The sequence below is a fragment of the Haliotis rufescens genome, unplaced genomic scaffold, assembly GCF_023055435.1.
Source record: "Haliotis rufescens isolate VD_foot unplaced genomic scaffold, xgHalRufe1.0.p SCAF_19, whole genome shotgun sequence".
Taxonomy (NCBI): Eukaryota; Metazoa; Mollusca; class Gastropoda; order Lepetellida; family Haliotidae; genus Haliotis; species Haliotis rufescens.
Genome location: NW_025963879.1, coordinates 15584463 through 15609314, shown reverse-complemented (window position 1 = coordinate 15609314; position 24852 = coordinate 15584463). Strand labels below are relative to the sequence as shown.

Genomic DNA, 24852 nt, shown 5'->3' with positions numbered 1-24852 from the left:
ATGTGAGGCTAGAGGAAATCATTGATTTTAGGCACCGTGCCTGTGCTCTTGGTGTTTTTTTTAATTTGACCACATAAAAACGTGAAGGTTTTGCTGCTAACTCTTGGTGTTGAAGCCAACTCACCCAAAAGCAAACAAAACCTCATGCAGAAAAAAATGCATTTCTTCGTGTCGACACTAAAAGTTAACATGTTACATAGACCCGTAAGTGAGTGAGTGAGTTAAGATTTATAGTCACATCGGCAATATTTCAGCCATATCGTGACTAAATCAAGTTGGACATTACTAATACAGAAATATAGACATTAAAATCTGTCGACAAAGGACAGTAAAAACACTAGCCTATCACAGATGAAGAATGTAAAACTAGCATATCATAATAAAATTCATAACAATACACAATAAAAATGGGCTATAGATCACCAATAGTCAAAGGTAGGTCACCATACTAGGTACCATGGGGACTTACGATACTTCTGCTACCTACATGGTAACCCAGCAGGATTTACACCATCGCTCTGGCTACTGGTGATTGTCAGTAAGTTTAAGCCAAATCAGTTAAAAACAACAAGAATTCTACGATTAAAAACATGGAAAATGAAAAATACTTTGAATGAAATAGGACTTATTAGACCCGTAAGTGTACTCAAACCGGGTTCATAATGAAATGGAAAATATTGCTTCACTTATTATCCCCCGCGAACTTTGTTGGGCGGGGGATATAGAAACGGGCCCCGTCCGTCCGTCACGTTTCGTTTCCGGAGCATAACTCAGAAACCGTTAAAAAATTTGTCATCAAACTTTGCAGGTCTGTCAGGTACATGCTGAAGTGGTGCTATTGCTATTTAGAAATTTTAGAAATTTTAATTACTTTTCGTTTCCATGGCAACAAGATGGACTTAGGTTCTGTGAGGGTAGGGTTCGTTTCCGGAGCATAACTCATAAAGCGTTCAATATTTTTTCATGAAACTTTGCCTGTGTGTCAGGTACATAATGAACTGGTGCCTTTGCTATTTCGATTTTTTTATTTTTTACGTTTCCATGACAACAAGATGGACTTAGGTTCCCAAACTCTTCTTTTTTAAAAATTTCCATGACAAGTTCCACCTCGGTTAAAAAAGGTTAGTGTTTGTTTAGATTTAATTATGTCATAAATTCTGCAACAGCTGCGGGGGATATAGCCACGTTAGTGGCAAACTCTTGTCTTAATTTTTGTTTGTTTGTTTGTTGTTTAAGGCATCGAGCTGGAATAATCGAGTCTCGACCTGAGCATGGATCCACGCATACGATGACATGCATCATCAACAAAGTCACCGAGCCTGACCACCCGATCCCGTTAGTCGCCTCTTACTGGAAGCATGGGTTGCTGAAGACACTTATCATAATGAAGTAAGCATAACATAGTGTCTCATGACGTCTGGTAGTCTAGTGATTAGGACGTTGGTTACACCGAAGACCCGTAGTTCGATTCCCCAAATGGGTACACTGTGTGAAGCCAATTTCTTGTGTTCCCCCACTTGGGAATTTGTAAAAGGGCATAAAACCCTCCTCATTCATTTACTACAACATCTGTGTACAAACATTTAAAAATAACATATAATGCATAATAAGTTTGTTTTATTGTCATGAAGGGATTGTGACAGTTTTCCAGCAATCAGAAAATGTAGAGCATTTATCGTACCAATTTTCTCATCGTTGAGAATTTCAAACTTTTAGCAAATTATCAACATAAATACCGTGTCGTTATGAACAAGCAGTCAGTGTTTAGAATTCCAGAGAGTTAATTGAACGACGTGTGTTTCGATTTTCCAGTTAAACGTTTGTACATTAAAGGACTTGGTGAACAGCAACACCTCCGTCATCACCGAACAGATATCCTTTGAAGTGTCTGAGCTGGACCCGCTTCCACTTCCCTTCAGACTCCAGCGCCTTTACGTTCCTTCTAAATATGGCCGCTACGGCATCGCCATCTTCCGGGAAGAGCTTGTAAAAGGACGTATTGATGATGTACCCACCTGAAACAATATTCCGGAGGTAAATAAACGTATTGTGCGCTTGGTCTTTCTATCTAGACCTTGGACTGGTTGTTGAATGCTGATCATCCCATGTTTCACATACTTTCCGTATTCGTTTGTGTTTCAGTACCGACGACCATATGAGTGACTGGATATGGAGTATAGACGTATGCGTGTCCTCGGGGGTTATGTGGTCATCACGAACCTTGCCCATGAATAACTATTTCATCAGTAATGAAATACATTTATGCATGTATTGCGGAACATTGTTACCACAAGATTTTGGACGAACATCTCTCAACCATTATGTGACGGGGCACTGAGAGAACCAATGGCAATTTAAATTATCCAATTGTGGTATATGAACGTTAATTATTTTTTGTACGTTGTCAACATAGTCTCGATCCCTACAGAAGATCCATATGATGCCTCCTACACCATCTCTAACATTAACCCCCAAATCGTTTCGAATCCATAAATTTATCAGTGCAGCCAGGCATTCAAATTATATGTTTTCAGCAATGATTTTGATCTCCAATGTCACTTTATGTGTTCATATATGTTTGTGCCAACCAAACATCTGCCATTGCAAAATGTGTGAAAGAATCAGCCTAGACCTATTTCCGTATCTGTGGATCGTTACATGTCATTACTAAATATCCTTAACATGGAGACACCAAAACTGTTGCTAGTTACACCTAGTTACACCTAGTCCTTCCTTTTTCTTATCCATCCATTACCATCACTTAAAACCTCTTTCTGTAATCATCGGTAAAATAAATAATAGTGCATCTTCTGTAAGGGTAGAATGATCGTATGATATAACTTTTCGATATTAGATCATGTGCATTTTAGCGATTCTTAATGCTGACTGGTCAATTAACGCCAAATGACGTCACACTGCTTTCATCCATTGTTCATGACGTTATAAATGTATTACATTACGTCATCTGAACAATGGACTGCCACCAGTGACGTTTCTCTGTAGGATTGACATGTCAACCGTTTTTTTCTTCTTGTCTTGCTTGACAACGGTATGAGGATTTAACCGAAACGTCGCTATTACAGTATGATAAAGACGTTATCATTCATAAATTGTGTCAACTTTGTCATCCGCCAACTTCTAAACAATGTGTATCAAACAAAATATACTTTCCTGGTTTAACGATTCGGATGAGCTCCTCGAAGGCGTTTTTTGGCATTTTTTTCATAACCATTACGCTTAACCCAGAAATGGTCACAGCATCGTAGGTATCTAAAACAAATCTGGATATAATCAGGACAACACATTTTATTGTACACTCGATCACTCAGAAAATATTTATGCATTTATTCTGATGTTCAGAAGAAAAGCCAAGACTTAACTTTAGTAAAAATGAATTTTATTAGCGTCATGGAGGTTTTCACGTTCAATATAATTAATGTTGTAGATGTGAGGTGAAATGGGGATTAACGTCGCATTTAAGATTTCTGCACTGTGTGTGCATGTGTCTGCTAGTCTGGACTAATGCCGATTTATAGTGTTAGCCCACTGGGATACCATACCATTGTTTCATCCCTTTAATGCCGAGTGCCATCTTTAAACTTATTTTGGTGTGACGCGACCGTGGATCGAACCCCCGACCTTCCGTTCTCCAGGCAGACGCACTACCACTAGACCACGGAGGCAAGATCCGGGGTAGAACACGTCTTCAGCAACCCAGGCGTGCCGTAAAAGGCGACGATGCTTGTCGTAAGAGGCGACTAACGGGAACGGGTGGTCAGGCTCGCTGACTCGGTTGAAGGATGTCATCGTATCCCAGTTGCATAGATCGATGCTCATGATGTCAGTCCATGCAGGAAGCCAAGGCACTGGAAGTCCCCATGGTCCCTTGTATGGTGATCTCCGTCTAGTTACTGACGATCTCTTGCCAATTTTTATATTGTGTTGTAAACTTAAACTTTCTGCTTTTAAATATTCTCAACTAGTTTTAACTCGAATCTTTGATATTCTAGTTATTGTACTGTCCATCGTCGTCAGCTTTTTATTTAGTCGAAATGTATGTATTATTAATGTATAACCTCTCGTCACGATATGGCTGAAATACTGCCGATGTGACGTTAAATATTAACTCACTCACGATGTCAATCACTAAATTGTCTGGTCCAGAGAAAATTCTTTACAGATTGTTGTAGATATTGATTGTGGTAGTACAGAGTAGACAAATTTCACAATCCTAATTTGTTTAAAACAAGACACGGTTTGATAATACACAAATGGGTTAGAAGGGTATATATTTACGTTACATTCGGAACAAATATATGTGAGGCAAATGGTAACAAGAATAATAACAAGTAAACTGCGACATACCTGATATGAGATGATGTGCAGATTGAAACGAACAACACAGACATCTTGTCAGATGTTATGTACTACTTACCACTTTCAATATCCAAGGCATTCTCGCCTAATATAACGTTAAAGTAACGACCATAAAGGTCCTTCTTCTTGGACAGTTCAACCATTTCTGATGACGGTTCCAAGGCATCTATTCTGCGAAATCCGTGAGAGTGTAGCTGTAAATCAAGGACGAGTGCGTTTTACTGACATTTCTATAAATTTCTGTGTCGTACACTACTGTTCATAAGTAACGCCCCCTCGATTGCGATCGGGACTCGGAGGAAGCCCTCGATGCAATTGAGACCCTATCCTGATTCGAAAATTAAAACATAAAATCTCTATAGGATCGAGGGTTATACAACGTACTCTTCGACTCAATTGAACATAAATCCAAACCTACCGGTGATACCTTTGTCCGTATCACGTAAAAACGTAGAACTGGTCTTCAAACTAATTAAATAATGCAGCCGGTAACAAACTCCCCAAAACGTAGTAATCGCACAGTCTAAACTAAAATGAGTTTTTCTTGTTATTCAGCTTGATGATGTTTGAGTCATTGTTACAGCTATAACATAGCATTCATATGACATCGACATGTCAAAATTAATACATCACTCAACTGTTTTCCACTTACCTTTTCTGCACATTGACCAGTTCCAGCAGCAACGTCAAGAATATAAACATCCTCTCTGTTGTTAGGATAGAATTCAGCAGCAGACTGGGCAGTCTGAACGGGTCCTGTGAAGTTCACCCCTCCCAAAACCTTTATCAAACGGAAACAAGAAACATGGTGCGAAAAAAGGATCTACCACCTGTTCCATTTTGAGCTTTCCTTCCACCTAACGCTGACTCGCCGTGAAGTTATAATCACTGAGAGTTAGTATATATTACAATGACTATATTATATGTCGAAAATTCGCATTCTAAATACATGTGTAAAGAACAGTTGTCTTTACAAAACTACTTTACCTTTTCGTATTGATGGCTGTTTTGGGAAAATCTGTCAATGATGTCCTCACTTCCAGTCCCATCATCTCCAATCAAATAAAGAAAGACCTTCTCGACTTCGTCCCTCTCCTTCAACGGTATGTCTGCTGAGAACTTTTCATCCATTGTTCTTGCCGGGTCTAGGATAACGATGTAAATGTTGATATACACATTTGTCATATTTGAAAGAGAAGTTAATGGTTTGTGTCTCGTCGGTTTGTTAAAAATGTTTCCCAGGTGTTACTTTAAATCATGTCTATTGCCAATAAAATCTTAAAAAGTCAGTTTTCCGAGTCATGTGAAGGAGACTTTGTTATCCATACTTGACAACTGGTATTGTACATTGTATATTGAGCCGAGTTTCATGTGTGCCCGTATGTGCGCTTGTTGGTATTGTTGGAGGGAAACAAAGTGATCATACGTCATCATGTTCGTTTTAAATGTTTGTTTGTTTGTTGTTTTTTAACGCCGCACTCAGCAATATTCCAGCTATATGACGTCAGTCTGTAAGTAATCGAGTCTGGACCAGACAATCTAGTGATTGACATCATGAGCATCTATCCACGCAATTGGGATGCGATGACATGCATCAACCAAGTCAGCGAGCCTGACCACCCGATCCCGTTAGTCGACAAGCATCGTCGCCTTTTACGCCAAGCATGGGTTGCTGAAGACCTATTCTACCCCGAATATTCACAGGTCAAATAGATAATGCACATCGGACATAATCCAGAAGCAGTATCTCTCATTTTGCTGGTCAGATAGAGTGTGGCTAACAATTTTTAGGCGTTAATACCTTTATCTGTATCTTCGGGGTCTTCCCAGTTAGCTCAAAACTGAAATTCGGAAGGACATAAGGGCCTGGGGATTATAATCTGTTCCTGATTGGTGATAGATATGCTTCTTACAAAAGCTTAGAAGCTGAAGTAAGCATTTGACAGTTGAATTTTGTGTGAACACCTATCACCAACTGTCTGCAACTGTTTATCATCCACCCTTCAAATCACACGTACCACGTTTATCTCCGTGGCATACTAGCCACTGATAAGCTAAGTTTCTTCATAATAGACATAATTTATAAACACTTTTATCACCAATGCATCGGTCAAACTAAATTATATCATTCTGTCGCCATCAAAGTTTACAATAACTACTTTATCGTCAGTATAATCAGAAAATGAGGTAGTAGCTGTAATGTATCACCATATTCAATGTCTTTAGCGACTCGCTTTTGTTGGATGTGACTTCCTGGCATAGACATGCGCATTAAACGTCTTCCGTACCCCTCCAAACTTATGATCGTCAGTATACATAACATGGTGTCAGAGGCCAGGATTTGTGAAAGGATTACATCACGTTATGGCTGAAATATTGCGGATGTGACTATAAATCTTAACTCACTCACTCCTAAAAGATTACAAGCCATCTGACAGTTTAAAACTCTGTACATTGATACGAGAGACGATATCAAGAGGAATGGAAGGCGATTCAAATGAGGTAAACCAAAGACATGGAAGAACTTTAGAACACACGTGGATTCCATGTTAGGAGGGCCGTTGAGTAAAAACATTGAAGAGGAAAAATCCAATAACCTCAAGATATCGGTCAGGGAAAAAAGAAGAATCATATTTTCGACCTGGACCTTGAATGATGATCAGGGGAAACTTCAACAGAGCTATTACGGCAGGTTTGAGTTTCACGTTGCCCCTAAATCAAATTGCATATTTTCCAGACACAAATTTCACAGCAGAAGTCAGTTAGAGACAGATACAGTTGAAGAATGTATTATTACCGAACTCAGAGTGCTCGTCACAGATTGTGTTCACAATGATCCTGAAGATATGGTACGTGATAGAATTAAGTTTGGGACAAAACATGCTTGGGTGAGAGAGAAATACAGAACAGAAACACTAGGTGAGTGTTTCAAATAGAAGAATATAATGTAGTAGGACAAGGAAATGACTTGTTCTTTGGCATAATCGTCATGATTGGAGAGCCAAATACAGATTTGTATTCAGATTGGACGGAGGAAGTAACAATCAATCTTAGAACAGTAAGATTTCAGTTGGATACAGGTGCAAACCTTTTTTTTATCCGAATGTAGTACTGAACAGTAATGTTTAGAGGCCCACTCAAGAAGCCACTGCATTATGGATCAATCAGGAGTTATTCAGGTTCCATGCTACCCATAGAATGGACTGATACCCAGAAGAGTGCAGTTGGAAGTAGAGACAATGTTCATAACATTACTTTTAATGTTCATAACATTATTTTTTATGTTGTTGATGTGACTGAAATACTTGTGCTTGGAGGTGCAACCTGTTCAGAAATTGAGCTGGAGAGTTTGTCTTGTAGAAACAAACAGTCAAACTGAAAACAACATGCAGAAAGTGATGAATGATGTATTTGAAGGTTTGGGATGCCTACCAGGGACATATGCCATTAAACTGAAAGCAGAATACATTCAGTGACTCACCCTCCCCTAAAGCTTGCTGTTGCTCTTCGTCCCAAAGTCAAGATGCAGCTATACAGAAAGGAGAGCTCAGGTGTCATAGTCAGACAAACAGCATGGTTGTAGTGGTGAAACCCAACAAAATGCGGTTTTGTCTGAATCAAAAAGATTTGACCTCTCCTATTCGTAGAGAATATTTCCTTTTGAAGACCACTGTGGAAGTCGTGGCTCTTATGCTTAATGCTACAGTGTATTCAAAACTGGATGAAGTCTACGGGTTTTGGCAGATTTGTTTAGACAATTAGTCGTGAAATCTGTGCATGTTCAGTACCCCCTTTGAAAGGTGGGGGCACGGGTTGCACCGTCATCTAAGGCGCCGCGATTCGCTGTGCAGAGTTGCGTCCCTTGGCACGCCAGAAACCTATGATTGTGGATTTGAATCCCGGTTCGCCCCGATTATGTTTCAAGGTTTGTCAGCACCATACCCGTGCTCGTGGGTTTCACCAAAGTGGTAAACGTCTGAGACCTGCTTGGGGCTTTCCTCCCACATTAAGCTGACACGCCGCGATATACTGTTAATAGCCACATTAAACCCATCTCACTCACTCACTCACCTTTGGAAGGTATAGATTCGCGAGAATGCCGTTTGGTATTAAGTCTGCAGCTGAAGTGTTCCAGAAAGTTATTTCGAAGATTTGCCAGGTGTTGAAGCTATAATGGATGGCATACTGGTATGGGGTGTGAACACAGCAGAACATGAGGCAAACCTTGCAAGGCTACTTTAGTGAGTGAAAGAATACAACTTGAAGTTGAATGAAGAGAAGTGCAATTTTAGGGTCAACAAAGTACAATATGTTGGACATGAAATAACAAGTGAGGGTTTATACGTCCAGATCGAGGAGAGATCCGTGCAGTATCCCAGAGGGAACAACCCAGGAACATCAAAGAACTCAAAACCTTTCTTGGCTTTATTCAGTATCTTTGAAAGTTTATGCCCAACATGTCAGATGTCAGCCAGCCACAAAGAAAACTGACAGTCAAAGATGTGGAGTGGCAGTGGGAAGAGGAACAAGAGCGCAGCTTTCAGCGTCTGAAGACCATGGCTACAACGGCACCTACACAAGCGTTTTGACCCAGAAGCACCACTTACGCTGTCAGTTGACACAAGCTCTACAAAACTCAGAGCCACAATGATACAGAAGGGCAAGCCTATTGCCTATGCGTCAAGAGCTCTGAGTGACGCACAGACCAGATACGGTCAAATTGAGAAAGAAATGCTTGCCATCTCATATGGCTTTCAAAAATTTAGTATATGTACATGCGAAAAGTGGATGTTAAAACCGATCACAAGTGCTTCATGATGCACCTCTATGGTTACAGAAAATTCTGATGTCAATGCAGAAATATGAACTGAATGTTCATTATCATCCAGGCAAGAGTTGCTGATAGCTGATCATCTCAGTAGACCTTACCTGAAAGAGGTTGACAAGACAGAACTGCCTGAAATAGAAGTGAACTTGATTGCTTTCCTGCCTACTTCCGATGAGAAGTAAAAAGAATTTTAAGAAGCGACAACCGAAGATCCTAAAATGAGTGAATTGAGAAACTATGCCAAGGACGGATGGCCAATGAATTCAACTGACGTCAGCACAAGAGTCAGAAGATACAGGACGTACAGAGAAGAAATCTCATGTGTGGCTGGTCTTCTCTTCAAAAATCATAAATTAATAATGCCATCTAGTCTGAGAAGAGAAATGATAAACAAAATTCATGAATCACACCTTGGAGTGGTGAAATGCAAGGGCAGAGCAGGGGAAACACTATTCTGGCCTGGAATGGCCAGTTCATTGCCAGGTGGGGTGTATGTGCTTCATACAATAAATGCAACCCAGCGGAGATGCTGATCAAGAATGAAGAACCAAACAAACATTGGGACTGATCTATTTGAGTACAAGGCCAAAGAGTCTAAACAGTCTTCTACTTCTCAAAGTTGCCAGATATAGTTATCCTGGAAGACACAAGCAGCCTGAGAGTGATCAACCACCTAAAGAGCCAATTTGCAAAATATAGGATGCCTGAAACTGTTACGGTCCACAGTACAACAGCGAAGAATTCAGGAAATTTGCTGAGGACTACAAACACGTTTCAAACACGTAACATCAAGTCCCGAGTTCCCACAGTCGAACGGACAAGCAGAACACACAGTTTAGTCTCTCAAGTCAATTCTGAGAAAGGACAAGGACCCCTACAAACGACTTGTAGATTATCGCAACAGCCCTATTAATCGAATTGGTAAATCACCAGCTCAGATATTCCTTGGCAGAAGATTGAGACCCAATCTTCCCAACTCAGTTCCATAACTGAGATATGGTCGTTTAGTTTCAGACATCCAGTCTCTCATGACAAGAGAAACCAGTTAGCAAAAGTATCATGGAGGTAAAACAGACCTGACCCCATTGTTCACAGGCAGTCGAGTCATGATGAGAGATGACCACAAATGGGTTCGAGTGGAAGTTGTCAAAAAACATGAAACGACGAGATCCTACATCATACAGACGAGTACTTACCGACGCAATCGTAAAGATATCAGACTGACTCAGGTGGAAACTGCAAGGCAACCTGAGATAACATGTACACCCACAGTACAACCACCCACACTGCCTACCTCGATAACACTACCTAGACAACCTACATTGCACAGTCGGAACGACCAAAAAGTCCACAGTCACATCTGTGTCCACAAAAGCCAAACCAATAACAACCAGGTGTGGACGACAGATTATAAAGCCTGTCTATTCACAATGACAGACTTTCAATGTATGAACGAGTTTAAAATCCGAGGATTTCAAGATTTAAGTCCGAGAAGTGACTTTGTTGGTGTTGTGATTTATAGGTTTATTTTGAAGGAAAGACAAGTGACGTTTGTGCAGGTCAAAATTACCCGAGGACTTTATTTTGAATTTAACCTCAGTATTATCGTGATCGCAGTCAGTAGTATTATAGTTTATTGGTTGTATAGTTTACCATAAACAGCATAAGACGGGTCTCGAAAAGAGAAAAGATGTAATGTATCACTATATTCAATATCTTAAGCAGCTTGTATCGCATTTGTTGTATGCGGCTTCCTGTCATAAACATGCACAGTAAACATCTCCCGTACCCCGTCCTTGTGATCGTTAGTATACATAACAGTAGCTACAATAGGTAAAAATACGGATGACAGACACAAATCATGTTGTGGCTGTCTACTAAACTAGCCGTTTATACCCTCAGGTAAGAAACGTTACAATCTTGTAATATGTTAAATGTTAACTATATGTCCCGAGGCAATACTCCAATTTTATTTAGTAATTGAAAATGTCATACTTTTGTGTATATTTTAAATATTCCCATTGCTGAGAACAGATTATGCCAACTCTGTTAACTTCAATACGTTGTATACCGTTGACTATGTATCGTGACTACTGTAAAGTAATCGATTATAAGTTCTCTATTTTTGACTGATGATATACTGAATCGCAAAAGAAACATCACCCCAAGTAACATTGCATGAAAAGTTGTCATTTAGATAGCATGGTAATTTTTTTCAAAGCTTCTAAGATTTAACATAACATGTACCTTGTCCGGAAAAAGGAAATTTGATAATAAAAACCCCCAAAGCAGATGACAATAAAACCGATCGCCCAAATGCATCACGGCAACGGCCATGGTAACCCGATGCAGGTGAGTTCCATACAAATTGAAATGCACATGTGTTCCCCCATTTCTTGCCCTATAAAAATCCATCCAGATCGGATAACATTCATTCGTTATTGAATTGCTAACACATGCCAATTTGACAAGAAATCCGCTACACCAAGCCCTTGGACGATTGCAAGCTGGATAAACCTCCCGGCAAGCAGCCAATGCATTTCAAGTCCACGTAAGAACCCTATACAGGTCTAGCAACGGTACCAGACCACCAACACTACAGATGACCGACCACGTAGTGGAAGACCAAGGGTCACCACCCGACGTCAGGATCGTCAGATTGTGCGACAGCATCTTCAAAATCGCTTTGTTAGAGCTGCGGAAACTGCTCGACAGACCATGGGGACACACCAGCGACACATTAGTGCGGACACCGTGCGTCGACGATTGACGAGCAGGCATCTCCACTGTCACAGGCCATACCGAAGACACATTCTTACACCTCGTCAGCGCCGGGACCGTCTTCAGTGGGCAACACTGCACCAGCATTGGCGCCACCAGCAGTGAAGAAGTGTCCTCTTCTCAGACGAGATCCGTTACTGTATGTCAAAAGCAGATGACAGAGAGAGGGAGAGAGAGAGAGAGTCTGGCGACGCCGTGGAAAACATTATTCGGATGCTTGTGTTGTTGAGAGGGACTCGTGGGGTGGTCCGAACATCATGGTGTGAGGTGGAATTGGTCTTGCACAGAGGGTCGGCCCTGTGGTCTTCCAGAACATCGGTCCTGGGAGAGGCAATGGTGTCACAGCAGCTCAGTACATTGATCAAGTCTTGAGACCAAACGCAATATCTCATTTGGCACGTCGCCACAACCACGAGTTTCAGCATGATAACGCCCGTGCCCACATGTCGAGAGCCTTCCTCCAGCAGATTGGCAGCAGAACCATTCAGTTGCCTGCCCTCAGTCCCGATTTAAATCCCATTGAGCACCCGCGGGACGAGATTCAAAGACGGCTGAATGACGTTCGACCAAGGAAGACAACTGCAGCTGAACTTCCTCACAGTGTGGGCTCAAGTGCCTATGGCCTTCATCAACCACCTCATCCATTCCATGTATCGACGTTGCATGGCAGTCATCAATACACATCGCGGACACATGAGATACTGACTTGTGATGCCATTTTCTCAGAGACTAGTGTTGTGTTTCACTTTAAGAACATTTGACACTTTAATTTCAACCTTGATGATCAGTTTTACCAAGTTTCATCTTTTTAATATGTCTCAAAGTACGTTTATAGTGTTTGGACAAATACGGTTTCTCATAAATCTATCCATGGTGACGTTTCTTTTGTGGTTCAGTATATAAACGATTATGTGGCTGTCCAATAAACTGTCTGCTTGATTCAATAAGCTCTTGTACTGTTGTGTGGCCATGGGTTGGCTGAGCATATGGTGCCTCTGCTAACTCTCGATTCTTAATACATTCATTCGTTCGATGTTCAAACAACGTACGTCGAAAGAAATTTGACAGTATAGCACATTTTAATATTACTACTTCAAATATTCGTCCTTTAGCTCAAACCGAAATTTACATTGACTAACAAACTGAACCTATTGCATGCGCATTTAACCTCGAGACAATCTCATTAAAATCAGATCTAAGTTCTCGCTGCCGTTTAACAAAGATCTGAGGACATTTCATTACGGGTCACGTCAGAACGACCTTTAGCGAACTTTGACCGACGACTGAAACGACTAAAAAGAAGTCAACACCATCCAATTAGAAAGCAGCTTTCTGAAGCTTTATGGCACTCGTTTCAACCTGGCGACTTCCATTTTAGACTACGCTTGAAAAATATGTTGACACAGTTCTCGATAAAAAATTTGAAAACTGAACAAACGAACATTCCGGAATGTCTAATATATGGTAGCGATTGTATGGCATTGCTTCCCACGTACTGTGCAACGCCTCCTCCGTTCAAATGTTTATCCAACGGAAGCGAGAGAGAGACGATAATTTTGACGGAATCAGTCGTACGGGCCGTAACTGTCGTTTGGAGTACCCCCTTCTAAAATTTTAGAGGTTGCATGATAAGAAAATACATTCCGACTGTCACTTTCATGATCTGGTAAGCGACGCTTTGATTGGTCGGATGAAAGGTCGTTCTGACGTGACCCGTAATGGGATGTCCTCAGATCTTTGTTTAGCCATAGCGAGAACTAAGATTTGATTTAATGAGATTGACCTGGAGATGGATTTTATTCAAAATCTATATGGTGTGAAGTCTGTCCAAGATCCAAGTTTCATCACTTCGACTTAAGCATTCAATATTACAAACGACTCAACTAGCAAATTTAGATTCTTTATCGAGCTGCGCTGTGCCGACACGCATGGTTGAAAACGATCTCCTTTCATGCTTATCTGTCTGCAAAGTCATTTTTATAGCTATAGAGTTAATTACAATCAGACCCGAAAAGATCCGGGTTAGAATAGTTCTTCAGCAACCCATGCTTGCCGCAACAGGTGACTAATGGGGCCGGATGGTCAGGCTCGCTGATTTGGTTGATACATGTCATCGTATCCCATTTGCGTAGATCGATGCTTATGATATCAATCACTGGATTGTCTAGGACTAGAAATAAAGAAGACCAGTGACACCGCCTCGTCTGCGCACACACGCACACACACACACACACGCACACACACGCACACACACACACACACACACACACACACTCTTGTTGGGTCTTTTTTACCTCGAGGAGAGATGGTACATCACTGGGAAATGCATGTATATTTTAATAATTATACATTTAATTATAAATTTTGGTTTTGAACGCAAGTTATCGCCTAGGAAACCTAGTTATGCGATAAACTAATTTTAGACGTCATTGCATTGTTTACACAGGAAAACATTATCACCTCTGTGACGTGATAGGTTGTTTATGTCACTGATGTATTCGTTATTGTTATCAAGTGTACGTTCGTCTGGAACCTTATTACGGAAATAAACAATTATGCTATGCATTTCTCTGTCACCCGTTAATTAAATGTCAAACATATATGATTAATAGAGAGCGGAGTATTCGCATCATACATAAACTATTAATTAATTGTTAACTAAAGACCTAGTGTTAAACTTGTCTGCAGATTTGACGTTGTTGAAAATCACAACCAAGTCAGCGAGTCTGACCAACCGATCCCGTTAGTCGCCTTTTACGACAAGCATAGTCACCTTTTACGGCAAGCATGGGTTGCTGAAGACCTATTCTACCCTGGAACCTTCACGGGTCCCACGCAATTGGGATCGATGACATACATCAACCAAGTCAGCGAGCCTGACCACCCGATCCCGTTAGTCGCCTTTTACGACAAGCATAGTCGTCTCTTACGGCAAGCATGGGTTGCTGAAGACCTTTTCTATCCCGGATCTTCACGGGTATAAGGTATGTGTAGGAACTGTTCGTCCAATCAGCTTTAGGAGCATCCTCTATTTGTAATGTGATGCATGTCATCTATCCCAATTGCGTGGATCGATGCTCGTGATATTAATCACTGGATTGTCTGGTCCAGACTCGATTATTTACAGACCGCCGTCATAAAGCTGGAATATTGCTGAGTGCGGCGTTAAACAAACAAACAAACAAACAAACAAACAAACAAACATCTTCACGTGCAATGTATAACATGTCAAATTCCGAGATTAAAACATGTAGGTTAACCCCAGATATTAGGACATACAAAACTGAAATGTGAAATCAATAAATAACCACACACGATCAATAAATAATTTCCGAATTACATTGAAACACTCAGGATTAGGCTAAACATAAAAACCAAGGCCATGGGTCAAACTATGATGGATGCAGCAATACCTAACAGGCCCTATTACATTCGTCAGTACACTTACGATGTCCACTATTTGTCTTGATCACGAATGAGGCCCGTGCTCCGTTCGAATCAAGGAACGGTGTTGGAAGCAGGCAGAGTTAGTGAGTGAGTGTTATCAGATAGGTATCGCATTACACTTTCAAGACTTGAGATTTTATTAGCTCCTCATAATTGCTGCCACTAACAATCATCAGACATGACCGTACACTATATTCTGCCGCATAACAAATGCCCTTACTGAAAATGTGGAAGAGTATTGGAATAAGCCCATTCCGTCCCAGCCCGGTGTCATATAAAGTCGAACAACTGTCATTCTTACAGTTTCACGATTCTCTTAGGGTGTATCATTTATCTCGGCAACGGTCTAAGGGGTACAACTCCATCCTTCTTCCAGGATCACGCGACTTAGAGTCACCTCACGACCAAATGCGTTTACCTCATTGGCTGATGCAGCTTTTTCAGCGTGGTCTTATGAATACAGATATACTGACCCAAATACCTCATGTTTTTAGGATAGTATTACAATGTATGGTCGAAATAAGGCCACATTATGAGTAATAATGTATATCAGATTACCTAGATTTGAAGTACTATATTTGTTGACCCTGGTAAATGTTTAAATTGAGTGATTTGATAATTTCATGTTGGCACTACCCGCTCGGTACGCCAGGTTTGTCCAGACTACCTGGTGGCAAAGGTCGTTCAAAGTAAATGTACTTGTTTTATCACTCCATATAGGCATATGTGAGGAAATTCGTTACCTGACCTGTATATACGCTAAAGCAATATAATCTGGATTGCTAAGACGCGAACAGTATTTTGTCCAAACACCGCTGTTCGTGGGTTACTGAGGTGATGTGACCTGACATCATTTCACGCACATGCTTTGGGCGTAATACAAGTGAGTGCGTGAGTGAATATGGTTTTACGCCGCTTTTAGCAACATTCCAGCAATATCACGGCGGGGGACACCAAAAATGGGCTTCACACGTTGTACCCATGTCGGGAATCGAACCCGGGTCTTCGGCGTGACGAGCGAACGCTTTAACCACTAGGCTTCCCGACCGCCCCGCGTAATACAAGTAGATGTTGAAGATACAGAATTAAATCTTTAACTACCTCCCTGCTTCTTGTGCAAATATTGTTAATTAGCCCCTTCTATTTAATTAGGTACATCAAATTAACTTCCCATAGCCATTATAATTCAATCTGTCCCAGGGATGACTCTGATTGTCCTGTTTTACATAGTGATTTGAAGGACGCTTCAATTATGCTGTGATGTCCTCTCAATGTAATATTCTTCACTCGTGAAGGAATAAAGCATCGGGAGGATCTATTTTTGTGAAGCAGGGTGTCATTTACAGCCCCGTTCCTCTTGATGCAAATCTTCAAGCTGTTGCTGTTCGTTTAACTTTGCATATAGGGTTTACTCTGTGCTCATTGTACATTCCTCCGTCCACTACACTTCAACAATCTGATCTTCAAAATCTATATGATCAGCTCCCTAAACCATGGATAATCATGGGTGATCTGAATGGACACAATAGTCTACGGGGAAATGTGAACACTAACACTAAAGGAAGATACTTGAGGAATTAATTTCTGACAATAATTTATGTATTTACAATAATGATTCAACCACCTATTTACATCTTGCCACTGGAACGTATTCAGCACTTGATTTATCACTCACAGATTCAAACCTATTAAGCGATTACTTTCCCACCATTCTTAAAGCCATCGACCCCACTGCTGATCCATCTACATCTCGCTGGGATTTTACAAAGGTAGATTGGTCTTTGTTTGAAGTATTACGTACTGTACAACTAACCCTTGTACAATTCAAAGATATTGAAGATCTGATTAAATTGTTTTCAGATAAGCTCAATGAAATAGCTGATCAAACAATTCCTAAGTCCTCTGCAAATCCACATATTTCATTGTATTCTGATGACTGCAAATAGACACATAAATGTAGGAAGAACGTGGGAAAATATTTCTGCCGGCATCCTAAAGTTCATAATTTAGATCATGAAAAAATTACAAATGTAAAAGCATAGCGTGCTTTTAAAAAAAGGAAGCGTAAATCTTGGAGGAACTATGTCTCCAAAATATGTTCCCGCACTCCAATGTCGAAGGCATGGAACATGATACAAAAACTCAAAGACAAAGGATAGAAGTCTTCTGTTCACCATCTTAAGGAAGGTGATCAGTTATTAACTGATGTATTCAGACATTGCCAATGAACTTGGTGAAACATTGGCAAAACATTCGTCATCGACTAATTATGTCCCCGATTTTATAAAATATCAGAAACAACAGGAAATAATAATTATAATTCTGATGATGGGGAAGACTATAACGAAGTATTTTCATTACATGTGCGACATACTGCCCTTGGGCAAGCTCATGATACAGCGTGCTGATGATATTCACTATCAGTTCTTCAAGCATTTGCGTCAACCATGTTTCGAAATAGATATGTTTGATCAAATATGAATTTTCCCCTTTCGTGGCATGATGCCGTTGTGGTCCCTCTACCAAAACCTAGATCGGATCATACGGATCCGTCTAATTACAACCCTATATCTTTAACCAGCAGCTGTGTCTATACAACCATGGAACGTATGGTAAATATAAAATCAGGATCAGGGTGTTGCACAAGGCAGAATCCGTGTAGATCCGGGGTAGAATAGGTCTTCAGCAACCTATGCTTGCCGTAAAAGGCGATTATGCTTGTCGTAAACGACGACTGACGGGATCGGGTGGTCAGGCTCGCTGACTTGGTTGAAGCATGTCATCGACCCCAATTGCGTGGATCGATGCTCAGACTCGATGGTCCAGACTCGATTATTTACAGACCGCCGTCATATAGCTGGAATTTTGCTGAGTGCGGCGTAAAACAATAAACCAACCAACTAAACCATCAAGGCAGTATTTTGTCGCATTGGCACAGTCGTTACACCCGTGAGTATTTGTTAAACGGTGAGGATCCTCCGTTCTGTGTCCCTTGTGATGAGAGAATCACAGTCAAGCATGTTTTGCTTGACTGAGTTGATTTTTCTCTCATTAGGGATAATTACTATCATTCAACGTCATTGTGCCCATGTCGGGAATCGAATCCGGGTCTTCGGCGTGATGAGTGAACGCTTTAACCACTAGGTTACCCGACCACCTCGAAAAACGTCTGAAATTCCATTGTGTAATATTGAAACACTTATAATATCTCCATGTCAGAGTGATGAGATCTGATTGGTTCACGAGATCTTCATTGAATACAACATATCTCTCACAGACTAAGTACAACATTTATACCCACTTCTAAGCACACAGACGCACCCAAGTCAATGAAAGTCACGTGACATAGTACACGTTACCCTCAACTCAATCCAACAGCTGTTTTCTCTCAATTTTGAATTTGTAGTAATTCTTTTACAACGTCATATCAAAACATGTTGGTGAGACAGATTCTTTGTTTCAGTATCACTCGGAGTACATTTGGTTATAGACGTCCCTCGTAAGATTTTATACCACTCACCCCGGCTCGTGGCATGTACCCCGCTTGATACTCCTACAGCTTATATCATACTTACAACATATAACTCACATATTTCTCATTTAAAGTCCGATTATCTACGAATATATCTACGTTCTTGGACATTCTTTTCCCAGAGAATAAGAGGATTTTGTTTCCAGGAATGTTTCAAACATCATGTTCTACATGCCGTTGTAATTTGTTCCTTATGTTGTAATCACCCCGAAGCAAACTAATACAATTACGAGGAGGATACAGAGATTCCGATCAGAAAGTAATTAACATCCTTATACCTTACAAACAAAATTGATCAATTCAGCATGTATCCAATTCCATAAATCCGTTTGAGCACAGAACAACTTGGTATTCGTTTAACATATCTTGTGAACTGAAACAGCCCCATCGTTCATCATATCTTGTGAACTGAAACAGCCCCATCGTTTAACATGTCTTGTGAACAGAAACAGCCTCATCGTTTAACATATCTTCTGAACAGAAACAGCCTTATCGTTTAACATATCTTGTGAACTGAAACAGCCCCATCGTTTAACATATCTTGTGAACTGAAACAGCCCCATCGTTTAACATATCTTGTGAACTGAAACAGTCCCATCGTTTAACATATCTTGTGAACTGAAACAGCCCCATCGTTTAACATATCTCGTGAACTGAAACAGCCCGTCGTTTAACATATCATGTGAACTGAAACAGCCCCATCGTTTAACATATCTTGTGAACTGAAACAGCCCGTCGTTTAACATATCATGTGAACTGAAACAGCCCGTCGTTTAACATATCATGTGAACTGAAACAGCCCCATCGTTTAACATATCTTGTGAACTGAAACAGCCCCATCGTTTAACATATCTTGTGAACTGAAACAGCCCCATCGTTTAACATATCTCGTGAACTGAAACAGCCCAATCGCGGGCTTGGAGATACTGATGAAACCGCCTGACTTCCACTTGCTTCCACCGACAGTTATCGTCATGACATCCTATATATTGTATTTCTAATTGTTCCTATGATCTTAATCGTGGCGATTTACGAATAGCTGGCTATTTACCTTAGACGCACAGAGGCCAGTGCCAGCCGCAACATCTAACATACATACATTGTTTCTGTTGCTTGGAAACACTTGTGCCACTGTTGCAGCTGTTTCCTTGGGACCGTTGTCCCCCCGGCCACAGCCTGTCAAATAACTGATTATCATAACTAGGAAACTAATAAATTCATAGCTATACAGCACATCGTAAATATACAACGTCAACGCCAAAGATTGATTTAGTCTCGATTATCCGCTGACACGTATTCCAACGGGCTTAGGCGGCATAACAGCTGTAAAAAGTGTATGAATAATCTCGAAATACGTGGCTAGAATTTCAAATGCAATGGAAATGATATATTAAGGACTATCGAATGTAACGCATCGTCTGGCTGTAACGAATGAATCTTTTCTGAAATGCATATTTATCATGTCCCCCTGTATAATAGTTATTTAAAGTGGATAGTAAGATAAATAAAATTACTCAGTTACAAAATCCATATTTTTTCATACTGATGACTAATCTGCGAGTAGCGTGTAGCGATCCAAGACCACTTTGGGATTCACTTTCTTGTCACGGACAGTAATTTGGTCCAGAATGTCAAGGGCTTCAGCTTTTTCGTCTTCATTGTACTGCGAGAAATATACTGTCGTCATTTAGTCCTGAAAATGTTAAAATATGCCCCGAATTCGATAGATTAAATCTGATGACATTTGTAGGAAGGTGATTCTAAGTAATCTTTCACGGAGTAAAGTGCCTTATAATGACAATGAGCAATATTTTGAGTCCTATGGTCCTAACAACCCAAGCCATTCGGTTGTTGTTTTTCATAAATAGCAAATCTCTGTTACATGTTCACCTTTAATTCTCACTGCTGCCACTTTTATGTTTTAATGACGTGTTACACGTTGTTGTTTCACCAGACAATGAGTGTGATGAGGGTGACACTTGGTTATCTTATCAGCTACATCCTCCCAGTGTATTCCTCCTTCCCCACGTCTCCTTGGTGGTCCAAGTATCCCTATATCTGCAACTTAACTGTTAACATGATGGAGACGACAGATGCGGATAGACTGTTTAAACCCGTCGGTTTTCCAGCGACCTCATCTTTTGATCTGAGCCGAGGAGACCCCCATTACGGCTCTTGTTGTGGCGGACCCTATGCGGAAAGAATGCGTGTTGTATGTTTGCGGTAGCAACCAAAATGATTGTGTAAATTTTTTAATTACGATTTGGTTACTAAAGTACTCACGGAAATGTAAAAAAAACTGTTTTTTCGATCTCAGATTTTAAATAAATGCAGTTAATATACAAAATATATAAATATTCAAACAACTCAATTAGTACTAATTGGGCCTTGGCACAAATACAGCGTATCAAAGGTTTTTATGTCTTTTTACACGTAAAAGTGTGTAAAAATATGAACAAAACAGACTATTATGAAACTGAGCATAACCAGGTGTTAGTAGATCAAGGTGAATGTCCATGACCTATGACACCTTGACGACAGGTGAAAACAGGTGCTTGACACCCACGTGCATGTGATTTGTCAGTGGTTAGTGATTTGTGAGTGGCATTGTGGGATAGTGAATCATCGTCAAAATATCAGAACGTAAAAGTAACATATTCCCTTCTCAAACAACAACTTACATGTCATTATTATAATGTACATAAACATAGCTGTTTTTTTTATTGTTGTTTTGATAACTTTTTCCCAGGCTAATTTGCATAATGCCTATAGCCTGTTTCTGCCATGTCAATTTGGACTTAGTTTTATTTTTGAATGTTGAAAGTGCCTACAAATTACCTCCTGTAAAGTACATTTTGTATTGAGCACTGAGATAAAACTAGCAAATCCAGACTAGTACTTTTCCAGTTGTTTTGTTAATTCGTATTTACATCCTCATAATGCTTTGTGTCAGTATTAAATCCAGCAAAACAGTTTTTTTCATTTCCATTTGTACTTTAGGATGCTATCTTAATGTATAAGGGAGGCATCTGCTTGCCGCCTTGACAGTAACAGCGACATTGCTTTTACAGGGCATATCCTTGGATCTTGTTGGGCCATAAGATGTGGAATGCTTGCCTAACCTTGCTTGTCTTTTTTGGAGAATCTTATTTTTAGCGTAAGATGATCGCGGGCTAATATAAGGTGAGTTCAACAAATCTTTACGTCTTGAGGTGCGTGACATGAATAATTTTATTTATTTTACTCGAAAGACAAGAAAAGAATGCTAATGCAAACAAACTGTGAAAAATAAGTGACCAAGGGTGTTTGCCTCAATGGGAGTGGTTATGGGCGATTGATGGTCAAGTTGTTAAAGTTGTGGTTTGTATGCTGCTACAATGTGGGTAATTGCGTGAGAGTGAGTGAGTGAGTTTATGCTTACGTCACATCGGCAATATTTCAGCCATATCGTGACGAGAAAATTGCATGAGAGAAATTGCACAGATAAGACATAAAGCTCATAAAGCTGACATCAACTCTTAACATTTTAAATTTATTTCACTGCCCTTTTCCTCACCTTTCTAGCTTGTTTACATTCGGTGTTAAACCATGGTTCACTTATATGTGGAATTATAGAAGATTTAGGTATACATTTGTCAGCAATTCAATTTAAAACGTCAGAAAAATCTTGAATAGGATCAGTAACATTAGTGAAACATTCGGGTTTAATTTTATTTAAGCACAGTGTTTGAAATAAAGACCAGTTGGCTTTTGTAAAATTCCATCTTGTAGAAGGAGGAACATCAGTCGGATTAACAGTTGATAGTATAGTTGGGAAATGGTCACTTCCACAAAGATCATTGTGGACTGACCATTCGAAATCATTAAGTAGAGTCAGTAAAATCCAAAGAAGTGTAAGTGCCAGTTGCTGAATGCAGATACGTATGGGAGTCATCATTAAAGATACACAGATCATTAATAGATATAAAATCTTCAAGTAATTTACCTTTAGTATTTGTGTTAGTACCACCCCAGAGTAGATTGTGGACATTCAAATCACCCATGATTACACAGGGCTTAGGGAGCTGGTCGTAGAGAGGTTGAAGATCCGACTGCTTGAGAGCTGAAGAGCACGGAATATATAGTGAACACAATGTAAATGCAACGTGCAAAGTAAGTCGCACTGCAACAGCTTGCAGATTAGTATTGAGAACAACAGGACTGTGGATAACATTCTGTCGCACAATGATTGAAGATCCTCCAGTGGCCCTATCCCCTGGAGGAGAAAACGAATGATATGCGCTGAACTGACATAAAATAAAATTGTCTGTCTGCTTTAGATATGTTTCATGTAAGCAGAATGCTGATGGATTAAGATCCTGGATTAATAGATGTAATTCATTAATATTAGTCTTTAATCCTCTACAATTCCACTGTACTATATTTGTTGAAGACACTATCTTTTAGGGGGATTGACTGGGGACCTACCCCTCACCTTCCAATGAGGGCGACAAGCTGTGTGCCCTGTAATGGCTCATGTCGGACACATCCGTGTCCTCAAGACATCCGAAATTATTAAAACGTTAGATCTTGTTATTTGCCCCTTTTGAGGCTCTTCCACTTTGATACTTTTTAAAAGATTCTGTTTTAGGTCTACATTTTTTCTGTGCAAGTCGTTTGACGGGTATTTCTGATTTTGATTGTTCAGATACTTTTGTTGATGACCGATCCTGAGATGAAGCTACATCTTCATAACAAGATGCCATGGATTGGGTCAGTACCTGTAATGTTTGAGAGCTGGAGTTCTCTTGTGGGTGTCTCACCTGGGCTGCTGCAGATAATAAAGTAGGACCAGAGGTTTTTGTCCACGTGTAATCGGTTTGGCTACCTGTGGAATGACAAGTAACATGTTTGGTCTTAGTAACCTGCAGTGAAGTAGAAACAGCAGAAGCAAAATATGGTCCTGGTTGTTCTTGAGCAAGAACAACCTTCTTTGCTTCGAAAAGGGATATGTTTTGTTCATATCATATCCTTGAAATTTTTGACTGAAGTTTCCAAGTAGGACATTCCTTGGATGAAGACGGATGATTGCCAGCGCAGTTGACACATTGAGGAGGTTTGTTACAGTGGGCACTGTCTTCACATGTTCCAGCACATCTATGACATGCAGCTGGATCATGGCATGACCTTGAGCCATGTCCATACTTTTGACACGTGTAACACCTCAAAGGATTTGGGATAAAAGTATCCACCCTTAAATTGCAGTAACTAGGGATTCTGGACGCAGTGGGAGACAGAATGTAAAAAGACAGGTGGTGGTTTTTATAACTTCATTAAACGTTTGACAGCAGTAACTCCTTGGGAGTGTAATTTCCATTTCAGTCATATCAGAAAGGCATCGTCCAATATAACGAACGATGCCTTTACTACAAGGTGTAACCTCAACAGGAACAGTAGCCAGAGATTTTGTTGAAAGAAGAATTTGGGACTGTAGAGACAGTAGAGAACCAGATCGCAATTTTTTTATTTCCTTGACTTCACCAACTAAACCTTCAATACCCTTTGATATAGCAAATGGATGTAATTTTAGAGGATCCCCATTCGGGGCAGTCATGACCAGAAAACGAGATCAAGCATCAGGATTGATGAAAGGTTGTGGAGAATCTTTATCCCCAGAATGTAACGAATCATCAGACTCGTGTGAACTTTTTTTGAGTGGGGGTGCCATGGTAGCAGTAAATATGATTCACCCTCCTAGTTCCCCACCCACCATGGAGTGTCAACGTGGACGATGCCACAAGTCCGTGGATCTCCGACAGACGGCACCAAGGATACCAGGAGGGTATACTCAAGCAGAAGTACTAATCAAAGATCAATAAATCCACCGGATTGGCCCATGAGCCACCGC

The 24852-nt window shown here is 40.4% G+C and overlaps 1 protein-coding gene across 1 annotated transcript; it reads right to left on the bottom strand.

Moving 5' to 3' along the window:
• Nucleotides 1–1600: 1600 nt before the first annotated feature.
• On the bottom strand, nucleotides 1601–23808 carry LOC124127551. Its single transcript, XM_048398737.1, has 7 exons — nucleotides 23768–23808; nucleotides 22951–23067; nucleotides 5365–5522; nucleotides 5030–5158; nucleotides 4436–4571; nucleotides 3172–3270; nucleotides 1601–2015 (listed from the first exon to the last, which is right to left on the bottom strand). The coding sequence occupies exons 2-7, from the start codon at nucleotides 23006–23008 to the stop codon at nucleotides 1828–1830; spliced, it is 768 nt and encodes a 255-aa protein (XP_048254694.1). The 5' UTR covers nucleotides 23009–23067; nucleotides 23768–23808; the 3' UTR covers nucleotides 1601–1827.
• Between the last annotated feature and the right edge of the window lie 1044 nt (nucleotides 23809–24852).